The sequence below is a fragment of the Pseudogymnoascus destructans genome (genome assembly GCF_001641265.1).
Source record: "Pseudogymnoascus destructans isolate 20631-21 unplaced genomic scaffold scaffold_17, whole genome shotgun sequence".
In the NCBI taxonomy this organism is placed as follows: domain Eukaryota; kingdom Fungi; phylum Ascomycota; class Leotiomycetes; order Thelebolales; family Thelebolaceae; genus Pseudogymnoascus; species Pseudogymnoascus destructans.
In genome coordinates, this window is record NW_020167536.1 from 488,832 (window position 1) to 511,119 (window position 22,288).

At 55.2% G+C, this 22,288-nt stretch overlaps 6 protein-coding genes across 6 annotated transcripts; 3 read left to right on the forward strand and 3 right to left on the reverse strand.

The window, feature by feature from the left end:
• Positions 1–394: 394 nt before the first annotated feature.
• On the reverse strand, positions 395–3,567 carry VC83_07009 (uncharacterized protein). Its single transcript, XM_024470589.1, has 2 exons — positions 2,787–3,567; positions 395–2,668 (listed from the first exon to the last, which is right to left on the reverse strand). The coding sequence occupies exons 1-2, from the start codon at positions 2,932–2,934 to the stop codon at positions 798–800; spliced, it is 2,019 nt and encodes a 672-aa protein (XP_024322058.1). The 5' UTR covers positions 2,935–3,567; the 3' UTR covers positions 395–797.
• Positions 3,568–7,521: 3,954 nt separating this feature from the next.
• VC83_07010 (uncharacterized protein) lies at positions 7,522–10,627 on the forward strand. Its single transcript, XM_024470590.1, has 2 exons — positions 7,522–8,130; positions 8,196–10,627. Exons 1-2 carry the CDS (start codon positions 7,879–7,881, stop codon positions 10,293–10,295), a joined length of 2,352 nt encoding a protein of 783 aa, XP_024322240.1. The 5' UTR covers positions 7,522–7,878; the 3' UTR covers positions 10,296–10,627.
• A 139-nt stretch (positions 10,628–10,766) lies between these two features.
• On the reverse strand, positions 10,767–13,318 carry VC83_07011 (uncharacterized protein). The gene is made up of 2 exons (XM_024470591.1): positions 13,094–13,318; positions 10,767–13,042 (listed from the first exon to the last, which is right to left on the reverse strand). The coding sequence occupies exons 1-2, from the start codon at positions 13,152–13,154 to the stop codon at positions 10,938–10,940; spliced, it is 2,166 nt and encodes a 721-aa protein (XP_024322239.1). The 5' UTR covers positions 13,155–13,318; the 3' UTR covers positions 10,767–10,937.
• A 166-nt stretch (positions 13,319–13,484) lies between these two features.
• VC83_07012 (uncharacterized protein) lies at positions 13,485–14,669 on the forward strand. The gene is made up of 2 exons (XM_024470592.1): positions 13,485–13,676; positions 13,825–14,669. Exons 1-2 carry the CDS (start codon positions 13,499–13,501, stop codon positions 14,496–14,498), a joined length of 852 nt encoding a protein of 283 aa, XP_024322238.1. The 5' UTR covers positions 13,485–13,498; the 3' UTR covers positions 14,499–14,669.
• A 154-nt stretch (positions 14,670–14,823) lies between these two features.
• On the reverse strand, positions 14,824–16,577 carry VC83_07013 (uncharacterized protein). The gene is made up of 4 exons (XM_024470593.1): positions 16,135–16,577; positions 15,868–16,045; positions 15,744–15,806; positions 14,824–15,691 (listed from the first exon to the last, which is right to left on the reverse strand). Exons 1-4 carry the CDS (start codon positions 16,275–16,277, stop codon positions 14,969–14,971), a joined length of 1,107 nt encoding a protein of 368 aa, XP_024322237.1. The 5' UTR covers positions 16,278–16,577; the 3' UTR covers positions 14,824–14,968.
• Positions 16,578–19,836: 3,259 nt separating this feature from the next.
• On the forward strand, positions 19,837–22,081 carry VC83_07014 (uncharacterized protein). Its single transcript, XM_024470594.1, has 3 exons — positions 19,837–20,246; positions 20,327–20,492; positions 20,546–22,081. The coding sequence occupies exons 1-3, from the start codon at positions 19,931–19,933 to the stop codon at positions 21,315–21,317; spliced, it is 1,254 nt and encodes a 417-aa protein (XP_024322236.1). The 5' UTR covers positions 19,837–19,930; the 3' UTR covers positions 21,318–22,081.
• Positions 22,082–22,288: the final 207 nt, after the last annotated feature.

The window sequence follows — 22,288 nt, forward strand, 5'->3', positions numbered from 1 at the left end:
GTTTGTTTCGGCGCTTACGGGGCGCGTAGAGGGGGGACGTGCTGATTGGCTGGGTCGTGCTTTGTTGAGTTGCTGGTTTAGGCGTAATTACCAGTCTTCGGGCATGGGTTCAGAAAATGGGGGGGCGAGGGGGGGGGAAGGGTAGGTGGGAGGTTGCGGGGATGAGGTGGAGGCGGTGAGGTGGAGACGCGGCGAGGTAGGTCGTCTTGGATGGGATCCTCATCTCATGGGGAGAAGCGGACAGAAGCCTCGGGGGAGAGGGGATACAGAATAAACGATGCTGTGCTCCAGTGTACCGGCTATATATTCTCAAATCGAGACATCAAGTTAGTCCGCAGCTTAATTCCCATCAAGATCACTCAAAATCACAAAGTCAGACCAGTAGCAGTAAAGACCCATTCATATAGTTTATATAATTTTATTCGCTCCCCCAAAAGGGGAGGTTGATTGCTATCCTATCTATCCCCAATATATCCCCCGTAGGAGCTGTGCTCGACTACCCCCTCCGAAAATAAAAACTCCCATATTGCGCCGTGTAAGGGTATGCCTGCCTGCTATGCATACCAAAGATCCAAAGAACCCCCCAAAAAAACTGTGAAGACAGTAGCGGTATAGTGATGATGATGGCAAAGGCCGCAAAGGTCCGCTGCCCGAGCTGCTGATAATTCCCTCCATTCCAGTCCTCACCCTGTCCATCCCTCCCAAATCCAGCCGTCCAAACAGAATAGAAAAAGAAAAAAGAAACAATACTCGCAGAGTCGGCAGGCTGTTTTTTTCCCACAGGGAAAATGGATGTTCTAGATCAACAAGAAGTCCCAGCCTTTGCTCTGCATGACATCTCTCCAGGAGACGACTCCCTCCGGCTGCGCATCCGCGCGCGCCCACACCTCGCGCAGGAGGCATGCCACGCGGCCGAAGCTGCCACAGCCCGCCGCATCCCCCAGATCCGCAACGCGCGCGTCGAAGAAAGCGCGGAAGCTGGAGCCGGCAGTGCTCACCGCGCCGCCCATGAGGTACACCCAGACCATGCTCTTGTCGAAGCCGTGCGCACCGGCGGGGATGTAGGCCAGGACGCGCGTCAGGTTATCGACGAGCCGGACGCAGCTTTCCTGGGCGGGCGAGAAGCCCGGGACGAGGGAGCACAGGTAGATGCGCGCGGCGATGCGGAAGGCGGCGGTGATGTTGATGCTGAGCTGGTCTGCGTCGAGGGCGCCGCTGTGATCGAAGGGGTTCTTGAGGCTCATGGCGCTGCTCTCGGTGTGGGTGATGTGCTCGCCGAGGGTGGTGATGTAGGAGCACAGGACGTCCATGCCCATGCCGCTGTGCTTGAGTCCCTCGAGGCACGCGATCTCGGAGATGAGGAACATCACGCGGTCGTCGCAGCCGGTCAGCTCGCGCAGCCCCAGGCTGGTGGAGCTGAAGTTCTTCTCGCGGTAGGTGTCTGCGAAGGTTGGGGAGCGGCCGGCGAGGGCGGCGCCGAGGATGTCGATCCAGGCCATGAGTGTCATGTTGAAGGGGGCGGACGCCGTGTTCGAGGTGGCCTGCGCAGGCAGATCGAGCTTGTGGACGAGGTCGCTGGCCGCGTGGAAGTGCTGGTGCCACGAGACGTCTGGGAGAGCCTCGTCGACGCGACCGACGGCGCATTGGAGGAAGATCATGCCCAGCGTCGTATCGAGGATCTGCTCGGTCGGCTCGTTGCGCCCGATGGACGCACACAGCTCGCGGATGCCTGCCTGACGGTGTCGCATGATGTCCGCGTCGATCGCATCGCTGTTGTCGTGAGCGGTCACGGTGGACTTGTAGTGCTGTGCCGAGATGTTGAGGGCGCAGTGCAGGTAGCTCTTGTTGGTCTCGAGCGCAGGCAAGATCAGGTCCGAGAGCGTGGGCGCGCTCACATTCGCCTCGAGGACGGGGAAGATTGATGGGAGCACGTTCTGGATGAAGTGGCCAAGCAGGGACTCGTCGCTCTGCTCGAGGTCAGGCAGGAGCGGGTGGCCCGGGGCCGAGATGACATCCGGCGAGTCGAAGAAGCTCGCGGTGAGCTCCTCCGGCATCGACGCGCGGCGCTCAAAGTACATGTCGTCCAGGTACTCACCCTCTCCCTTGTAGGAAGACAGCGAGGCGTCCTGCGACGGGTGATACTCTTGGGGTGTGTGGAAAGTGCTGAAGGTCGACACGGTCGATTCTCGCCTCGTCAGGCCATCCTCCATGAGTACCTCGCGCTCGGTCTTGACACCGACCTCGTACGGCGCGAACTCGGAGTATAGAGGGGCATACTGCGCATGCGATGAGTGCACCTGCGCATTGTAAGCGTCGTAGCTGGCGATGCCCGGCGCGACGTCAAAGTTGAAGTCGAGCGAGAAGGTGGAGTCGGCGGAGCCGGAGCGCGTGCGATCAATCGAGTCCGAGTACGTCGCCGAGGTGGGCAGAGAGTGGGAGAGTCCAGGCGGGGTGTCTGCGCCCGGCGGCAGGATTTGCGACGCCTTCTCGGAGAGCTTCTTGCGCTTGATGATCATCTTGATGGCGTCCTTCTGGTGGCGGCGCGAGTCGCCATTGCTCCACCACATTGGCCGCTTGTAATTGCACTCGAGACCGAGGTTCTTGCACGCCGAGCAGCACGGGCTGCCCTCGTCGCACTTCTTCCTCCGTAACCTGCAGGTGTAGCATCCTAATGGGGGGGGGGGTTCTAGTTAGTACACGTGCATATTTATTTCTCATAAGCGACACGGAGCTCGGAAGGAAAATGGACCAGTATCACATCATAGTGGTAGACACGGGGGACAAACCTGTGCGTGATCTCCTGTGCATCTGTGCCTTGGACCTGTTCTGGTGGGTGCTGCTGGCCTTGGAAGCCGGCTTGGGCCTTGGTTGTGCCACGGTCATTGTGGTGGGATTCGATCTGGTCATGGAGATGGAGCTCGAGGTGAGAGACATGGCTGGTATTAAAGGGTATAAGCGTAGGGTGGTGGTGTTATGCTTGCGAGGTACGTGGGGCGCCAGTCGTCCGTAGTGGGTGTGGGGGGTGCAAAAGAGGGGGGTGTGACTCGGGTGAAGGTCGGGAAAGCCAGTTCGGGACGGGAGTCTGTGGTGCGAGAGTCGGCGATAGGAATGCGTCGTCGGCGAACCGGGGGTTGGTAGGAATGTGTCGTCGGCGAACCGGGGAGTGATGGTAGTAATGCGTCGAAATGAATGATGGGATCAAAGCGAAGTCCAGCTTGGCTTTGGGTCGGAAGAAGATGACAATTATAAAACGAAGGAGTAAGGAATAGTAATAGTTTGAAAGTCGGAGAGAGAGAGAGGTGGAGGTGGAGGAGGAGGAGGAGATGGAGATGGAGATGGAGAAGAATAACACACACGGTCCAAGTTTGGTCAAGATTGGAGATGGTGGTGTGGTCTATATATTGATATATTGACCACGACGCATGTCAAGTGAGGCCTCTCGGAGAGAAGAGACCTGAATCTATTTTTACACCTCCCCATCTCTCTTGGGATGGATGGGATGGGATGGGAGGGATGGGGATGTTGTGTGGTGGAGTTTGTGGTGGTAGTGGTGGTAGTGGTTAGTGGTGGTAGTGGTGGTAGTGGTGGTAGTGGTGGTGGTGGTGGTGGTGGTGGTGGTGGTGGTGGTGGTGGTGGTGGTGGTGGTAGTGGTGGATATTTTTGGCCCTCGCAAACAAGAGCCAAGCCTAGTGGGGGAAGAAAACGAGACTGGACTCCATCCAGTCTCCTGAGGGGTGACTGGGCGAAGAATAGAGGGCGATGAGTGGATGGATGGGTATCGGTAGCGGCGGCGGTGGTCTATATGGGTGCATATGTGGGTGCGCAGCCGCCGTCGTGGGCCATTGCTGGCACCAAGTATTGAACAAGCGGCATGGGTGAGGGAGAGATGACAAGCTTGTCTGTGCTGTGAGTGGTTGAGGCAGCGCGAACCCTCGCCAAGAACAACCCAACCCCAGGATCCAGCCTGGCACGGGATCCAGCAAGAACAACCGAGGCGTCACAGTGCGCATCCCATCCCATCCCATCCCCATCCCATCCCCATCACCCACCTCACCCACCACCCACCACCTCACCCACCTCACCCACCACCCACCACCTCACCCACCACCTCCCATCACCCACCTCACCCACCACCCACCACCTCACCCACCACCTCCCATCACCCACCTCACCCACCACCCCAACCCCCCCCCACCTCCCCCCACCATAACCACCATACACCCCCGTTATCATGACAGTTGCCCTCGCCCCAGGGATCCCGCAGTAGCCCCTCCGTAGCGTGCATTACTCCCCTACGCGCCGGGAGCGACCGTCACCAATCAATACGTCCTCACCATCACGCGCTAGCCCCGATCTGGGGCTCGTGCGCTGCGGGGCCGGGGGTGGGGGGATGGGAAGCACGGGCGGGCGCGGGCGGGTGATGGGATGGGGTGGGATGGGGTGGGATGGGGTGGGATGGGCTTCTTTTTGATGGGGATGGGGGTTGGGGGGGATAGCCGATGGAGATGGAGATGGGGTATAGCGTATAGCCGATGGAGATGGGGTATAGCGTATAGCCGATGGAGATGGGGTATAGCCGATGCAGAGGAGATACTGTATGCTTGGTGGACATGCGCTGACTGAGGGTCGGATGGGCTGTGGTAGTTTCAACATGTGGTACAGTACCGTCTTCACTTTCCCCATCCATCGCCAGCAAGCTGTGCGATCCTAATTACACTGCCTAGTGTCACCGCACCCTCCACAGCCCACCACCGCATCGCCCTTGGGAACGCAAACACACCCCACCACCGCATCGCCCTTGGGAACGCAAACACACCCCACCACCGCATCGCCCTTGGGAACGCAAACACACCCCACCACCGCATCGCCCTTATGCAAACACGGCCCGCCCTCCGTCGTCCCAGCCCGTCAGAAACAAACCGGAAAAGGTCGCATAATCAGATCCGATGGTTGGCATGCCGTTGCATCGTGTGGGACTCGACTCAACTCCGTCCAACCCCCGCCCTCCCGAGTATCTCCCACCGTCCACTGAAGTGCACGGATCGTCGCACCCCCAATGCCTGATGGCGGGTATCCGGCACCACACCGAGTACAGTACAACGTACAAGGTGCAGTACACCGTTGAGGTGGACGGGCCAGGGATGCTCGGGGCTAAACCCTCCTCTGTGCGCTTCGCTCCCACAGATGCATGCGCTTTACGAGTACAACATACATCACCCAAGGGAAAGGCTAGGGCTGCGATGGGGGAGCGAGGTTCTGCTGCTGTGTCTGCGCCAAAGGAGTGCGATATGCACCCACGGAGGAGTGTCTGATCGCCTCTGCACGCTATATTTAGGACACATTCTTGACGCCGGCGTCGACCAACGTGTGCGGGCGGCCGGCGGCCAGCGCTCAGGTCAAGGCTAGGCGAGCGCCATGGCGCCGGTGCAATCGCAGATTCGGTGGGGGTACTGTAAACCTGGCCGCGTCTTGGCCCAATTAAACTCGGCCCACACCGAAAGGACAGCTCGGCTTGCGTCACGTTGGGATTGCGTCTCAGCACTGCTACAAAGTCATGTGTGCGGCTTAACCCAACCAACTCTCCCCTCCCCGCCAACCTCGCTCCAGCTTCGGCCGCGTCCCACTCAACCCCTCCAGCTCCGATGCTGATCATCAGGCCCACTCCCTCGGCCGTTCTTGCAACTTGGAGAGGAGCCCATTTTCCGTGGAAGACGACATAACATGGAGACGACATAACAGGGCTCGTCGCATAGAGGCGACGCTCGGGTAGAATTATGTGTACCACTGTTGTATGCCGTATGCCGTATGCCGCTCAATGCCGTACAACGCGTAATGCGACTGGGACGTTTTTAAAACCCAATCCACAACGGACAGTTCCTTGTGTGCAGTCCCATATGCGACCGCCCGTCCATTGATGCACGTGTACGCCTCCATCCTTAGTGGTAAGAGTTGCGGTACCAACGCAACTTCAAATATTCGGTCGTTACGAGCTATGCAGTGGGTATACTGTATCCCAAGTACTCGATGCATCGCATCCGATCCCGACGGCTACGAAAAAGCAACAAAACTTAATAGCATAGTAATCATGTCAAGCTGTCGTCCTCTCCAGGATCGGACATGTCCCGTTTCCATCTGAGCATGCACCCCAATACCATGTTGTCACTCAACCCCACCACTTGAGCAATTCCTCACGCACAGCATAATCTGCTCTGAATTAAACGGTCGGGAACCGACGGAGACCGGGGGCTGGTGCAGCGATTATGCTGTTCCCAAGGCAAGGGGATCGCGATGTGCACGGTGGTGTGTGCAATAGCAGGGAAGAGAGCGTCACGTTGGGCTTGGATGGGGAAAAGTCGAGCATAATTGTGGCGTATACGTGGCGCCCAACCCAAGCAGGCCTCGAATCGGGCGGCGGGGGTGAAGAAGAGAGGGGTAGAGGAGCCCTCGGCACATCTGGTCGCTGTGTCGGAATGCCGCTGCGTGTTTCTCCACCATTACATTCCTTTTCCCCTTCGTTACCTCGCTTGGAGCGGGCGATGAGTGATATGTAAGACACTCAGAGAGTAAGACAGTAATATAAGTCACGCCAGTTTCTCGACATCGGGCCGCTCCTTCCCTCCCATACCGCCCCGCTTCGAGCCCTCTTTCTGTCACCCGTCACCACCCACCTCGCTATCTATCAGAATCAGGGTCTCTTGACAGGAAGGAGTGACAGCAAGGAGGGGACTGCTTCTGGGCCGCCATTAAAAGATATCCTAGACTGGATATCTTTTCTCTATCGATGACACCCGAGTGTCGGCCCGTTGATAGAAACGTGAGCTACTCGCACTGCAAGCCCACCAAAACAGGAAAGGACGACATCTGAGAATAGATAACCGACCACATGCAGGGCGCAGCGGGGGTTTTTGGGACAGAGTAGGGTAGGAAAGGTAGGAAAGCTAAGAAAGGTAGGAAAGGTAGGAAAGATAGGAAAGGTAGGAAAGGGTACGGCGCGTACAGATGAGCATCGCTGCTAGTGTTGTAGTGTGACGGGCCAATGATAATTCGCAGCACGATATCTCCATAAATAACCGACCAATGAAAAAAATCAGACGACACACATCGGCTCAAGTTTTGTTTTAAACAGGGAGTATTTCTGCACTTTGTATGCACTTTGTATGCACTTTGCTGTGATAACCAGCCATCACCACCTGATCCATGTCTCTCCAGAATCGAGATGGTACTACTTTGGCTGCAAGTATTCTCACTGGATGGCCAACAGAGGTACTTCCAACTCCACTACCATCCCCGTCCACTCCTCCCATCCCAGAATAGCATTTGTCCCTCCAATTGTAAATCCCACCATACTCCCATGTCCCCTATCTCGTGCAGTTATCACAGCAAATATTACATCCCCATCACAGTGGCCACAGCGCCTTCCCCCCCCCCAGCACAGCCATCGTGGCCGCCCGATTGGCGCCATGAAACAAACCATGCCTCTTTCCACAGTGTGTCCAACCCCGCCAAACAGCCACCTCTCGCCCTCCCCGCCATGCCCTCGACCGTTTCTTACTTATACAGACCGTAGCCGCCAGGCATTTCATGCCCCTCTCCTCTTGATACTTCCCAGAACCAAAAAAACTCTCTCTCACTTTTCCCTATACCCCGTAGCGTTTCATCGTTTAATCAGATCTTCCCTTTTTCCAGTATCATCTCGCTCGGCAAGTTAGAACAATCGCAAGACTATATTTTTTATATTTACACACTATAACGAATTCCGGCAACGGGCAAAACAACGATTATATATCCCCAGACTCAGAGATTTTGAAACGAGAAACAAGACATCGTCGCACTATCACCCTCGCGCATTACCACTTTTGTCGCAAGACGCCCGGAGCCATGGCGAGTCGCCAGCAGGCCAGTAGTAGCCGGCGCGCATCCCAACTCTCGCAGCAACGCACCGCCGCCCTCCCCCCGCTCGACACCCGCGGCGAGATGTTCCAAAGGGGCCAGCATGGGTCCTTCTTCGACATGAAGGCGCTGGCGCCTCGGCCGATGTCGTCGTCGACGGAGATGTTTGACACAGACTTCGAGGATGATGGCAGCGAGATCGAGGAGGGCGAATACTCACCTAGGATCAGCATTAACTCCGTATGTCTGCCCGCCCGTCGCGGGGTATTTCTTGTCCATTGTAGATTGCTAACATGCGCCCACAGGCTGGACGGAGGAGTCAGACTACACTGTCCTCATATGAGGATCTGCCGACGCCAAAGTCAAATAGCTTCCATGGCTTTGACTTCCAACTCCAGCAGACTACGGCGCCGGCGCCGGGCAAGTCAGTAGAAGGACCAAAGGGACCACATCTGTTCAGGATCTCCCAGGAGGTGACGCCCGAGGAGGAGTACTACCTGACAATGTCGCCGGTAACCCCGCGATACCCACCGTCGTCGCGGCCCGAGACAGCATTCAGAGTCCCGTCGTTGCCATACCCACAGCCAGAGCTGAAGCATAGGCCAATCAGCACGCTGACTGCAGCGGTGACGAAGCTGAATAAGATGGAGGTAGCCATGTGGACGCCTCGCCAGGTGGCGAGGTGGATGTACCATGCAGGGTTCGAGCCAGCTATTGTAGAGAAGTTCGAGGAGAACGATATCTCAGGCGAGATCTTAACCACCCTCAAGTTTGAAGACCTCCGAGAACTCGACATCCAGTCTTTTGGCCAGCGTCACAAGCTATGGGCTGAGATCCACACTCTCCGCGGCGATGCAGTGGGCGCGCCAACGTCGCCAACTGAGATCGACTGCGGCTCGAGCGACGAGGATGAGCGCACGCACAAGAAGTCCAAGCCGCGCAGGAAACACAAGAAGTCCAGCTTTGAGGATATCATCTCCCCACTCGAGTCCGTCTCCATCGTCGGCATCGAGCAGCTCATGCCCAAGGCGCACAAGTGCTCCAAGGGTGAGAACTGCTCGCGTTGGAAGAAGCAACAGCGCCTCATCCAGCAATTCAAGATGGGCCACCCCGTCAGTCCAGACGGCGGCATGATCCTCATCGCCGGCGACCCAGGCAACCCCCTCACAGCCGAAGCCGTGCGCCCCTTCTCCGAAGCCCAGCCGTCCGTCGTCGCCTCCTCCGACCTCCTCGGCCCCGGCGAGATCCCCTCCTTCTCCCACATCGACCCCGAGCAACTCGCCGCCCTCACCTCGCGCGACCCCCAGGATAACGTCAAGCAATTCCTCAACTTCCAACACGTCGACCAGAACTGGTCCTCCGAGGAACCCCCAACTCCACCATACGAGATGTTTCCCTCCCTCCCCGCCCCCCTCCAACACTCCGCGCAACCAACCCACCCCCTCACCAACCTCCGCAACCTCCCCAAACTCGCCATCCCCCCTCCCCGGCCCCCGCGCTCCGCATCCGCAATGGCCTTCTCCCCAGGCCCCATGGACCGCGCCGAAGCCCTCTCCCCCGACCTCCGCAGCGCGCGCGAGCGCCAACCGTACCGCTTCGGCACACCAGCCTCAGACATGGACGTCCCCGTCACAGCCATCAACCTCGGTCCCATCTCGCGCGACGCCTCCCAATCCGTCCCACCAAACATGTCATACCGCAACAACGTCCCCGCCGCCGGCCCACCTCTCTCCCGCTCAGCATCCCGCTCCTCCCGCCGCCCCTCCTACCAAGCAGGCCTCCCGCGCCTCGACGAGGACCCCGTTGTTGCGCCTCCTCGGCCTCACCGCTCCAGTGTCCTTGGCCCGATCTCGCCCCCGCGCCAGGTCGTGGCTTCAAACGCATATTCACCTGTTCGTGCGCCCACTGAGCGTTCTACGGACGACTTGGGACACCAGGGGTGGATGCGCAAGCGCAGGACCCGCATGTTGAGACATGAGTGGCATGAGCACCACTTCACGCTGCGCGGAACGCGGTTGGCGATGCACAAGGATGAGCGCGCGCGCGAGGTCCTCGAGTCTATTGATGTGGACGACTACGCTGTGGCGTGCAGCTCGCTTGCGTCGTCGAAGATCAACACGGCGTTTAAGGCGATGAATATTAAGTTAGGGAAGAAAGAGGAGGAGGGCGCGTTTGCGTTCCAGCTCATCCCCGCGGTGGTGGAGAAGGCGGAGAAGTTGAGGAAGAATAGGGAGAGTGGGATTTTTGGGAGCAGCAGTGTGGAGAAGGATAAGGTCAAGACGCATCATTTTGCAGTGAAGTCGAGGGATGAGAGGATTGATTGGATGAGAGAGCTTATGCTTGCGAAGGCGCTGAAGCAGAAGGGCGAGGGCTTCGAGGTCAATGTCAATGGCAATATGATCTAGGTTGCGACAGACTGAAGTGGTGTGTTTTTTTTGTTTGGGTTCTTTGGGTAGTTAATGTTATCTGCTCGCATATTTAGCGGTCCTTACTGTTTGTGGTCGAGGTTTATTATTACCCTACTTTTTCTTGGAACGGCTTCGCGGCCTGGATGGAGCATGGAATTGGATTTGGATTGGACCTGGATGGGATGGGGATGAGATATAGCCATGAAGATTCGTGATATACAATCATTACTTTAGTATAGGAAATAAGAAATCAGAGAACATACTCCAAAATCTTCACTTTTAGGTGCAAATGCGTTTTCTGGTGCATACTGGAAGGCGCGACCTACTTGCGCGCCTTCCTCTACAGTCTGCGAGTGCATCGTGCCTGCCATATCCCATTAACTTCCAATCCCCCCCCCCCCCTTTCCCCTCAATTCACCCCCCAACTCACCTCCACCACATCCCCAACCCTAATCGTCCTCCCCCCATCCCCAGGGTCAACACACATATGCCCCCCAAAAAACACCTTCCCCTCAAATCTCCTCGTCCTCGCCAGCGTCACAAAAGGCTCCTCATCCTTCACCCCTGTCACCTGATCCACACACACCATATAACACCGTCGACACGCACCGAGCATCTTAAACGCCACCCCCCCAATCCTCACCCCCCCCACTGATCCTCCGCATACGCCTCCCCACCGCCGCGAGACCCAACAACCACATTCCCCCGAAACACTGCGGCATCAGCCTCTTTCCCGCCGGTGGAGCGGATGGTGGCGTTAAGTGCATCTAAGCTCGCGCGGTGCACTAGGAGAATCGGGCTCTCATTCGATAAGAGGATCGGGCGCGGCGCCATGGCGGACTCGCTTTCCGAGTCTGGCGGGGTCGGGGGAAAGGCGCCGGGGATGGAGGAGGTCCATGATGGCGGCCTCTTGGAGCGCTGGTGCCGCTGCATGTGCGCTTTTGAGTGGCGAGTTGACAGGCCGGCGCCGCCGGCTGGGAAGCGCGCGAGGGTGCAGGGCACGGCGAGGGCGTTGGAGAAGAAGGCGCTAATGTGCGGTTGGGTGTACGTCTGCGCCGCGACATTATCACCGCATACGCGAGCGCCGAGGGCGCGCTGCGCAGGTTCGAAGAGCGAGGGGTCGGGGGACAGGGGGATGATGAGAATCTGGTCAAGGTATGTGACTACGAGGTGGCCTGTTGCGAAGTTGAGGGAAGGGCGGAGGAGGGCCATGCGGGGGTACCGCTTTTGGCTGAGGGCTTGGCCGGTGCCTTTGTGGATGAGACACCATTCGCGGTCCCAGGCTAGGCCTTCGGGGCGGACTTCCCAGTCGGTGGCGGGGGGGATGGGGAGGCCGCCGCAGCTTTTGATGGGGAAGATGGTGAGGGATTCGACGTAGAGTGTGTTCTCCGTGGAGGGGGGGAGGGGGATTTGGGAGGGGTTGAGGGCTTTTTCGACGTAGAATTCGTGGATGAATTCGATGAATCGGTCGATATCTTGGTGGGTGCTCATGGCGCCTAGACTGGCTCGGATGACGCCGGTGGGCTTACCGGATATGATGTCGTTGTCGCCGCCGCATCTATAACCCGCGGAGAAGTTTCTCCTGATCTCCCATGGAGAGAGGTCGAGGGCGTTGGCTATGCCGCCGGGGTTACAGAGCCCACCAGTTCTGATGTGTATTTTCCGCACCGTAGCTAGCTTCTCGACCTCGGTGTTACTGACCCATGCACCATGACTATCCATCAAGTTGAATGTGACAATAGGACCTTGTGTAGACTTGCCCTCGAAGGAATTCACATCTCTCACATAAAGCCGACATACGTCAGCCCCATTGGCATGTTTCAGCAGCCTGAGGCTAGAGTAGAGCTTTTGTGCTAGAGAGAGTGTGTGCTCGGATATCCCATCCATCGACGTATACAGCTCTTTATGGACATCCATGGCTATTCCGAGAGCCATAATATTGTGCATTGGTAGTGTGCCATCCTCAAGACTCGCGTGTATATTTTCAACCTTTGGCTCATGCCATTGCTCCTTGATACAAGCGACAGTCTCAACCGTTCCGCCTCCAAAATATTTGCGGCCCTGCAAGACATCTGCAGAGTCTCTTCGCACTATCAGCGCACCGAGGTCTGGGAAGCCGAAGATTTTATTGAAGCTGAGGACCGTGAAATCTGGGGCGTTGCGGACATCACCTAGGTCTAGCTTCGAGGTTGACACTAGAGCTGCCGCATCCAGCAGCGTATATATCTTCGACTTTCCTTCGGATGCCGTGCGTAATTGGCCTGTCCAACGGAGTGGCAGCCTCCTTCCGTTCATATTCGATTGTGCAGGATAGGCAAAAAGTGCCAACCGGTTGTCCCCGCCACGGTTGAAAAACGGCAGCGACCCAGATATCATAGCCTCAACATCGTTGCTGCCAAGGCAGAAGCTTTCTATAGCCGTTTCCCTAACGCCAACAAGGCTTGTATGCGAATCGCTGTGGTAGCCATATGTGAAACCATCGTCACGCGACCGGAACGCATCCATGATGAGTTTTATCCCAGCAGTCGCATTGGCGACGAAGACAACATCGAAATCGACCGGGTCCGAATTGAAGAACTCCAGGACCCTTATCCGTACATCGTCAATCCGCGCCGTAGACGCCTGGGAGGATGGGGAAGCAGAGTGGGGGTTGCCGTAGAGGTTCGATATCATTTCGGTGGCGAACCGCTCCATGAGAGACTTTGCGTATAGAGTTGTTCCGGCATGGTCGAGGTATATTTCATCTACATCAATCATTAGTTTCCGAATATTAAATATTATCGATTTGCGCATACCTTTGAGCATGGGATACTCCCTCTCTCGCATGAGATCCACTTGCTCGTTCATATCTGACATTCAAGTGCTTGTCTCCATAGGAAACAAGCATGCACAGTATTCAGGGGGGATGCCGCAAGAATCCTACTCTTGCCATACAACTTCTATAACTTTGCATATTAAGAACGCATGTATGGGCATTAGCAGATTGATATCTCACCCACCTTCCCGTCCGTATCCTCGATCGAAGAGTCGCTCATCGGAGCTCGCCTCGCGTCGGTCGGAGATACCTCGGGACCCCTTGCATGTCGGTGAATCATATTTCCGTCGCCGCTTAAGCCTTGAATCCTAGGCATAAATTATTTGCAGAGCTTCAGTAAAATCCTTGGGGTGGATATACAGCGACAAGCATCACTACCATCAAAATGTTACGACCACGCATTATCCGGGCACTGCCGACTCTGCGGAGATCGATACACAGACTGCCGCCTCTGGAGAAGTTCCAGGAGGGAATTCCGGGCCTCCTCACTCAGGATGGGTTCAGAATTGCGTGGACCGAGTATCAAGGGTTGATGCTGGAGAAGCTCAATGCCCTCACAGTTGGTGCGTATTCTCTTAGATGGCTTCTACAATCCCTTCCGCCCTGGCAATTTGCTTGTACAACTGCACGGGTCTGCAATTGGCTTGCGCTGCCCTCCCTCCCGCCAGCCACCACCCCCTTTGAAGCCTCCGGCTAACTCCCCTCTCCTAGGTTCCGGAGAAGACTACTCGAGCTCGACCAAGAACCTCCTCATCAAGTACGCGCGCCAGCCATCAATGGCGTCCCTCTTCAACCACGCCTCCATGGCGCACAACAACCACTTCTTCTTCTCCACCCTCTCGACCGACACGACCGCCATGCCCGCCTCCCTCCAACGCGGTCTCGAAGCCTCCTTCTCCTCGATCGACACCCTGCGCCGCGAATTCGTCGCCACCGCCAACGCCATGTTCGGCCCCGGCTTCGTCTGGCTCGTCAAGACCAAGGAAGGCAAATACGCGCTCCTCACCACCTACATCGCCGGATCCCCCTACCCAGGCGCCCACTGGCGCCGCCAGACAAAGGACATGAACACCGAGGCCGCGCCTGTGACTGCCGACCCGGCTAATGCCGCGGAGTACTACCGCCAGCAGGCTATTGCTAATATGCCGATTGCCAATACGGTCGGTGCGCATGGCCCGTTCAGCGCGTCGGCGAAGTCGGCGCCGGGGGGTGTCGATGTTAACCCGATATTGTGTGTGAGCACGTGGCAGCACGTGTACATGCCGGATTGGGGTGTGCTGCAGAAGAAGCAGTTCTTGGAGGCGTGGTGGGATCGCATTGATTGGAATGTTGTGGCGGATGCGGCGGGGGATAGTAAGTTCCAGGGCCCGCAGTTCAGGCGGTAAGGGGTGAATGGAGGGGAGATGAAGTTGAGTGAAGTTCAGTGAAGTTGAGTGGAGATTGTAGCATATATAAAAAGGCGTTTTAGGCTTACATAGAGACGTGTATAGTAGGCAGTGTACGAAGAGTGTTGGCATGGTGGTTATATTGAGAAGTATAGAATTGTATGATCATGGTGCAAGTTTGTTGAATTACGCATAGTGAATGGATTCCATGGTCTGCCGAATTACTTGACAAATATCAACCCACGCCGTTGCCTCTGAGAAATGAGGCCAAACATAATAAATATACGGCTACTCATCTCACCTTCATCCCCAGCATTTCGAGCGGGATCTATGGATGGGACCTAAGGAAGTTTACACTCAAATTCTGGTCCAGACACAGCAAGGAATCCCCAGCAAAGGAATACAAATACGATTCTTTATTCATTCATGCCACCCATTCGCCTCCACGCCTCTACTCCAAACCCCTCCCCCTACTCCAAATCAATAACCACCCTCCCTTGCAACATCCCCCCCCCCATCTCCTTAAACACCTCCGTCAGCCTATCCATCTTCTCAACCCTCAAATGCGTCGACACCAGCCCCCTCGCCGCCAACTCCAACACCTCCGCCGCCTCCCTCTGATTCCCCACCGCCGACCCCACAATCGTCAACTGCTTCGCAATCAGGTCTGCCGGCACCGCACTCGCAATCGGCACCAGATCGCCCTCCGGCATACCCACACACACCACCGTTCCGCCGAACCTCAGCAGGCCCAGGGACTGCGCATACGCCTTGTTGACCGCCGTGCACACAATCACCGCGTGCGCTCCAAGGCCACCAGTAACCTTCTTAATCTCCCCCGCCAACCCCGCATCATCGAACTTGGTGACATCGAAGAACGCCTCCGCGCCACTCTCCTTCACTAACTCCTCCTTCGACCCGTGATCAACGCCAATCATCCTCAACCCCATCCCCCTAGCACCAATCTGGACAGCCAAATGCCCCAGTCCACCACCGGCACCAGCAACGACGACGAATTGACCAGAGCTCACACCGGATTTGCGCAGGGCGGCGTAGGAGGTTAGGCCGGCGCAGAGAAGGGGGGCGGCGGCCTCGGATTTTAGGGCGGCGGGGATGGGGGTTACGTAGGAGGCGGGGCCGAGGACGTATTGTTGGAAGGTTCCGGGAGTGTAGTAGCCGGAGATTGTTTGGTTCTAGGTTGCATGTTAGCCAGTGGAGAGGAAGAGAGGGGGGTGGGTGACGTACGAAGCACACGCCGTCGGCGCCAACGGAGCAGGCGGCGCAGGAGCCGCAGGCGTAGGAGATCCACTGGGAGGTGTTAGATTGGGTTCCTTTCCTCGGGTGCGGTGTTTGGGGAGGGGGTGCAAACCTTAATACCGACGCGGTCGCCGACCTTGACGTTGCTGGGGCCGGCGGCGGGGCCGAGCTTGTGAATAATTCCGACGCCCTCGTGGCCGCCGACCTGGCCGGGCTGGGTGGGGAAGGGGAGGCCTTTCCAGGAGTTGGTCATGACGCCCAGGTCGGAGTGACAGACGCCGGAGTGGGTGCTGGGGGTGGTCAGCGGGGTGTTCTCTCTCGAGTTTCCAGTGCGAGGAGTGCGAGGGGGGGCGCGTTTGCGGCTGCGACGAGGGCTTACAGGCGCACGAGGACCTCGCCGGGGCCGGGGGTGGGAGTGTCGAGCGTTTCAATCTTGGTGGAGATTGTGCCGGGGGCATCGTAGACGACGGCTTTGTAGGTGGCTGGCACGTCGAAGATCTGGGGAGCTGCTGCTTCGGCCATTTTGGGCTGTGGGGTGTCGAAGCGACGAGGAGCTGGGGATGTGGGTTGCTTGAAGATGGTAAGGGATGGATGATAAAGGTAGGTACGGTCTTTCAGTTCACTTGTGGAATAGAGGTGGGATGATGAAGTGTTCAAGCTCTGAGAGTGGGCTGATGCGGAAATGTGTATATATATGAGTATTATCTATAGGACCCGCCTTGTGCAACGCTACTCCGTACATCCGCAGCCTTTCATCCGTTGGGAAGCTGTATCCTCGGCGTTGATGGCGCTTAGAGGGGAGTGGCTGTCGATATGTCCGAGTCTGCGACGGGGTGGGGGGGATTGCGGGGTAGCTGGGGGTTAACCTCGCTTGAAACTTGGGGATGAAGTTGCGATCAATAAGCTTTTGGAACTGCACGCGGGGTTGAGTTGTATGCTCCGTAGTGGAACATATACTCCGTGTCCGTGGTATATATAGTACATATGGTATAAAAGTAAGGTGATTAATCCAGTGTTCAGTCTAGTATTTAGAGGTGAGACACTATACCAGAGGGTCCTCTCTATATCCACATGTCCTGGCTGTCATCTAGGCTGGCATGAAAAAGAATGGAGAATAGAGCGATTCAGGAGTGTTTTACAGCTGTGGATTTTATACTGCCTGTTTTGGCGGTGCTAAGCCAAGCTAGAGTACTACTAGAATAGATTAGTATTAGAGCAATTGAATCCTTGTTTAGTGCTTGCCGTACTCGTACTTTGGGTCAATAATAGTTAACAGGCGACACCGTTGGAAAAATTGATCATGATTATGATTATCTGTCGATAATCATAATCATGACTATAATATACCTTATTAGGCCTAGTGTACCTTATTAGGCCATACGTTATTAGGCCTAGTTGTTAACTAATTAGGGGTAGTTTTTAGATAGGCGATAAGCGATAAGATAGGAGATAAGATAGGAGATAAGATAAGATAAAAAAACAAAATGTTTCTAGGAGAATCCTACAAACTTTTACTAACTTCTATATAATTCTAGATGCTTAATAACTGCTTATAAGTATATAGCGAATGTGCTAAACAAGCGAATGTGCCAAAATTCTACAGCCACCCTACTACCTAACTAAACATAGTATTTCTCAACAACACAACATGCCTTAGAAAAGCGACAAGAGAGAGTTAAACCAGGCTATCTAGGCTATCTAAACAGACCCTACATAAAGCCTCTATGCTATATCTAAGGTCTATTTTGTAGACTACTGCAAACTTGCTTACTAGCTACATAGTATGCAACCATGATGTAATATTATAGCTAATTCATAGAAATTAACAAACCTAGAGTAATTAGTCCTTGTTAAACACATACTTAACCTAGCTACTAAAGGATTTCCTCTGTAGATGCCTGTTGTTAAAGATATGGCAAATCGACTACTTGTAACTCCCTAGAGTGTTAGTAGTTATCCCTCTTAGTCCTTAATGGTCATAAGAGCCACTACTTAGACAAGTTTAAGGAGTACTATAAAGAACACAACATTATAACTCTCTACATGCCTGCTCATTCTTCCTATATACTCTAACCGCTTAATATTAGCTGTTTTAGCCCTTTAAAAAAGGCTTATAGTTTGCAAATTAAAGATATGATGTGAGCTTATATTTCTTACATTACTAAGGACAACTTCCTTTCCTGCCTTCTTGTAATGGTGGGTGCACCAGATATGAGAATCTAGCCACCCAAGGAAGGGATGAATTTACTAAGACAACACACTGTCTTAGGAAACAGAGCCAAAGGGTTGTAGCTTAGACTATTCCACAACGCAGCAATCAGGTGTATGATGTGGTGAAGTGGTTTAGACAAGTTGCAACAAATGTTGAGTCTGAGAACTCAGGGGTAAGTCAGAGGTTAGCACCTCACTGACTTTTCAAAAAACAGAGAATAACAAGATCAATGCTTGGAAGCTTGGAAAAGACGTAGAAGTATGTGCTAGTCGATTTACTGTATTGCCTGCTTGCCCTTTCTTAAGGAAAGGGCAATCCTATTTATGCCAAAGGAGTGTAGTTCTCTCATTTTCCATGACTTTCCATGACTAACCAGGCTTGGTAAATGTATTAGAAATCAAGTGCGACCCACAACTAGCTTGCTAATCATGTAGTGAACGTAAGAGAATCCCATAGAACCATCTCTTGGGTTCCTAGCCTATAGGAAGTGAAAAGGAGGTCCAAGGTCAGAGTACCTATAGACAAATTATGTCATAACTTAACCAATCTTGTGGGTAACTAAGGAGCGATGACGTGTAATGAATCATAGAGGGTTGTAGAAGCTTCTAGAGCTATCGTTCATGTTCCTAGGCCTCTAGTTGGTAGAGATATGCCATGTGGTAGTATTGACCCACCCCCTTAAGGAGGAGATTTTCTTAATAACTTGTTCAATGAGTGTCCAAATGATATGCCGTGATGTATGTAGCATAAACAGATGTAGTAGAAGAGTTTGCAGCAATCGTTGAGTAGTATTGTTTCTGTTGTTGGTGTGATAAGCCAAGATATGTATGGTGACTTGTAGGTTTGAGGAGGAGATTTCTAAGTTTGCTCTTGAGTTTGATAGCAAACTGAGTGCAACGAATGTCAGTATGACACTTCTACACTACGTTTAACATTGTAATAACAGAAAGCAACATTTAAGGAGGCCTCTAAGGTGCTAGACTTCTTCTATTTAACCTAAAAAGAGTAATCTCTACACTTGATCTTAAGTTAAGGACACTAACACATTTAAGCTCCCACCTAGGTACTGCTTAACCCTAGGTTTCCTAAACACCAAATAACCTAATTAAAGCCTTATTACAGTCTACCTTTATTAAAAACTGAATTGCACGTCATTTCTCTAACTTCAATCTACACAGCTGTTGATTAGTTTACAAAGGGTGCATTACAAATAATGCATTAATTAGCACTGATAAAAGCAGAGAACTAACACCTACGACAAGCAAATGAAGTGCTAAGCAAGCGTAGAAGGAGGATCACTTAGTCAACAAGGGGCGCAGGAGTTACAGGATGAGAGGGATGTGTGCAGTAGGTAGAGTAGAAAATAAAGGCAAGTAGTGGTCGGAAGCCAAGGGAAGAAACGCGTGCACGTCGCTATGGCAAGTGGGTGATAAGGGGCTACTACTACTTCAGGCTATGGCGAATACTGGCCTCACTTGGCAGCTTGCAATTACTACATTCGGTAATGGTCAATTCAACCGATGGTCAAGCAGCTAAAGCCCTCAACTGTCGAGCGCCTACAGTCCTATTTCCTAATTAGGAAACAGTGGAGTTTACGGGGTGCAGGGTTATATTTATCGATTTTTCTACACCAACTATATACAGGCATGTAAAATGAGCTGTTTTACAGCTGCTGAATCGCTCTAATAGGTACAGTAACACAGTCAACTGTTTGTGGCGCTGTTCGACTTTATAACATCTCATTAGTCCAGCGAAGGCACAGGTGCGGGGAACACAACAGGCCGAGCCCGCCTCCATATGCACGTCCAACAGGCCGAGGCCGACTCCATATGCACGTCCAACAGGCCATGATAACGGCTGTGTTACACTCTCAACCCTCACAACACTCCCATAACCCATCATCTTTCTCAAATCAGCCTCCCATACCCTCAAGGCATTTCCAATCCCCATCCAACCCCACATCATGTCCACAACCACCCCCTCCGACCCCTCGCCATCCCCGGCTTCCCCCAACTACCCCGCCTTCCAAACCGAGCTCTACACCTCCTCCATCCTCCACGGCAAGAAACCCCTCGTAACAACCGACCCCAACAAGCTTGAAGCCCAAGCCCGCGCCGCCCTCCCCCTGCGCTCCTACAACTATGTCGCCGGCGGCGCCGGCGAGCGCGCCACCATGGACGCGAACCGGCAGGCCTTCCGGCGGTGGGCGCTCGTGCCGCGGATGCTGAGGGATACGTCGGCAAATAAGGTGGGGGTGGAGTTGTTTGGGGTTAAGTATGGTGAGTTCGTTCGTTGGGGGCGTCAATTTTCCCCTTTATGTGAGAGGAGGGGAGGTGGACTAGGGCTAATAGATATGCAGATTCCCCGATCCTCATGGCACCCGTAGGCGTGCAAACGATTTTCCATGAGGACAGGGAAATCGGTCTCGCAAAGGCGTGCGCGGACATTGGGGTCCCGTACATCATGTCCACAGCCGCAAGCAGCACCATCGAAGAAGTCGGCGAGGCATCAGGATCCGGGCATCGGTTCGCCTCTCCCCCCCATTCCCCTTTTGAAGAACCCCGCTAACCCCCCCTAGCTGGTTCCAACTCTACTGGCCCTCCACAGACGCCATAACGCGCTCTCTCCTCTCCCGCGCCAAGAACTCGGGGTTCAGCGTGCTAGTGGTGACACTCGACACCTGGTCACTCGCCTGGCGCCCCGCCGATCTAGACGAGGGGTACATCCCCTTCATGGAGGGCGTGGGCAACGCAGTCGGATTCAGCGATCCTGTTTTCCGCGCCGGCTTCGCAGCAGCTATGAACGGCGCCACGCCGGAGGAGAAGATCGGTCATGCGAGCGCGGGGTGGGTGAGGGAGGTGTGTCCGGGGCGGAGCCGGACGTGGGAGGATTTGAAGTTGTTGAGGGGCTGGTGGGGGGGGAAGATTGTGTTGAAGGGGATTCAGCATGTTGATGACGCTAAACTGGCAGTCGAAGCCGGTATGGATGGTATAGTGGTATCTAACCACGGCGGGCGACAAGTCGACGGTGCCATCGGATCTCTCGAAGTTCTCCCCGAGATCGCCGGAGCAGTAGGAGATAAAATCACCGTCCTCTTCGACTCCGGGATCCGCACAGGCGTCGATATTATCAAAGCCCTCAGTCTAGGGGCGGAAGCAGTGCTGGTGGGTAGACCGGCTGTGTATGGGTTTGCGATCGGTGGCGCGGAAGGGGCGAAACAGGTGCTGAGGGGGTTGTTGGCGGATTTCGAGATGAGTTTGGGGTTGGCGGGGGTGGATGGGGTGGAGGGGTGTAAACCGCAGATTCTGAGGAGGGTGGAGGGGGGTGGGGATTTGAGGAGCTCGAATTGACGAGGGCTAAGGTCGGCTTTGGACCCGGGGGGGGGGATATAGGGTATGGATTTCACTTCTCTGGGGCGATGATAGCGGATGATACGTGTTGATTCGGCGAGCTTTTTAAGTGAGATAAAGTTCCAGAAAACAGGACCCATCCACCATCCACCATCTCCCATCCACACCCCACCCCCCCTCGCCGCCCCACACCCCAAAATCCCCAACCCTCTGCAACCGCCACCCCTCATCGCCATCCCCCGGCAACGTACACTGTTCCCCATCCTCCATGGCATCCATTACATAGCTTCCCCGCATCACACCACACGCCCTCCTCCCAGCATCGATCACACGCAAAGCGGGCCCCTTCCTCCTCCTCCTCCCCCCCGGCTCGCGGAACCTGCAATCCCCACCCTCCCACACACAAACCACCCAGAGTCTCCTGTCCGAACCCACACTCCCAAGCTCATAGCAGCGTGTGCATCCACCCTCCTCCTCGCCATCCCCCTCATCACCCCAAATCTCGCGCAACCTACAACCCACACCTACCACCCACACTCCACACAAGATTACATATTCAAACACACACAACCCCAAGCCCAAAGCAGCGAGCGCATTTTACCCCCCCCCCCCTCGCAGCCTCGACACCTCAGCTCGTCCCCCGGTCCGGCGAACGCACATGGCATGGAGACGGCGCAGGCTACACCATTAGCCGTGCGCGTGAGGAAGGGCGTTTCGGCGGGGCACGGGAGGGAGAGAGAGAGGTGCTGCGCGTGCGGGTGGGGTTAGCGCGTGGGGGAGGCGAGGGGGGGGGCGTGGTGTGGAGGAGGAGGTGGGGGGGGGAGGGTGCTGCGGGTGTAGGGTGTGTGGTGTGTTGAGTCCGCTGGTGCGGGGTGGAGGGGGGGGTCGTGGGGCGCGGTGGTGGTGATGGTGGTGGTGGGATTGGAGTGTGTTTTTTTTGGTAGATCCTTTGGTCTTGGTCGGGAAATTCA

Bases quoted from the DNA above. Each gene is read 5' to 3' on its own strand.
- VC83_07009 (XM_024470589.1), bottom strand. From the start codon at position 2,934: ATGTCTCTCACCTCGAGCTCCATCTCCATGACCAGATCGAATCCCACC. The intron at 2,669-2,786 runs GTTTGTCCCCCG...CCCCCCCATTAG, and splicing joins GCACAGGAGATCACGCACAG to GATGCTACACCTGCAGGTTA.
- VC83_07010 (XM_024470590.1), top strand. From the start codon at position 7,879: ATGGCGAGTCGCCAGCAGGCCAGTAGTAGCCGGCGCGCATCCCAACTC. The intron at 8,131-8,195 runs GTATGTCTGCCC...ATGCGCCCACAG, and splicing joins CTAGGATCAGCATTAACTCC to GCTGGACGGAGGAGTCAGAC.
- VC83_07011 (XM_024470591.1), bottom strand. From the start codon at position 13,154: ATGTCAGATATGAACGAGCAAGTGGATCTCATGCGAGAGAGGGAGTAT. The intron at 13,043-13,093 runs GTATGCGCAAAT...TGATTGATGTAG, and splicing joins GGAGTATCCCATGCTCAAAG to ATGAAATATACCTCGACCAT.
- VC83_07012 (XM_024470592.1), top strand. From the start codon at position 13,499: ATGTTACGACCACGCATTATCCGGGCACTGCCGACTCTGCGGAGATCG. The intron at 13,677-13,824 runs GTGCGTATTCTC...CCCCTCTCCTAG, and splicing joins GCTCAATGCCCTCACAGTTG to GTTCCGGAGAAGACTACTCG.
- VC83_07013 (XM_024470593.1), bottom strand. From the start codon at position 16,277: ATGGCCGAAGCAGCAGCTCCCCAGATCTTCGACGTGCCAGCCACCTAC. The intron at 15,807-15,867 runs GTTTGCACCCCC...AACACCTCCCAG, and splicing joins GCGACCGCGTCGGTATTAAG to TGGATCTCCTACGCCTGCGG. The intron at 15,692-15,743 runs GTACGTCACCCA...CATGCAACCTAG, and splicing joins GCGCCGACGGCGTGTGCTTC to AACCAAACAATCTCCGGCTA.
- VC83_07014 (XM_024470594.1), top strand. From the start codon at position 19,931: ATGTCCACAACCACCCCCTCCGACCCCTCGCCATCCCCGGCTTCCCCC. The intron at 20,247-20,326 runs GTGAGTTCGTTC...ATAGATATGCAG, and splicing joins GTTGTTTGGGGTTAAGTATG to ATTCCCCGATCCTCATGGCA. The intron at 20,493-20,545 runs GTTCGCCTCTCC...AACCCCCCCTAG, and splicing joins GCATCAGGATCCGGGCATCG to CTGGTTCCAACTCTACTGGC.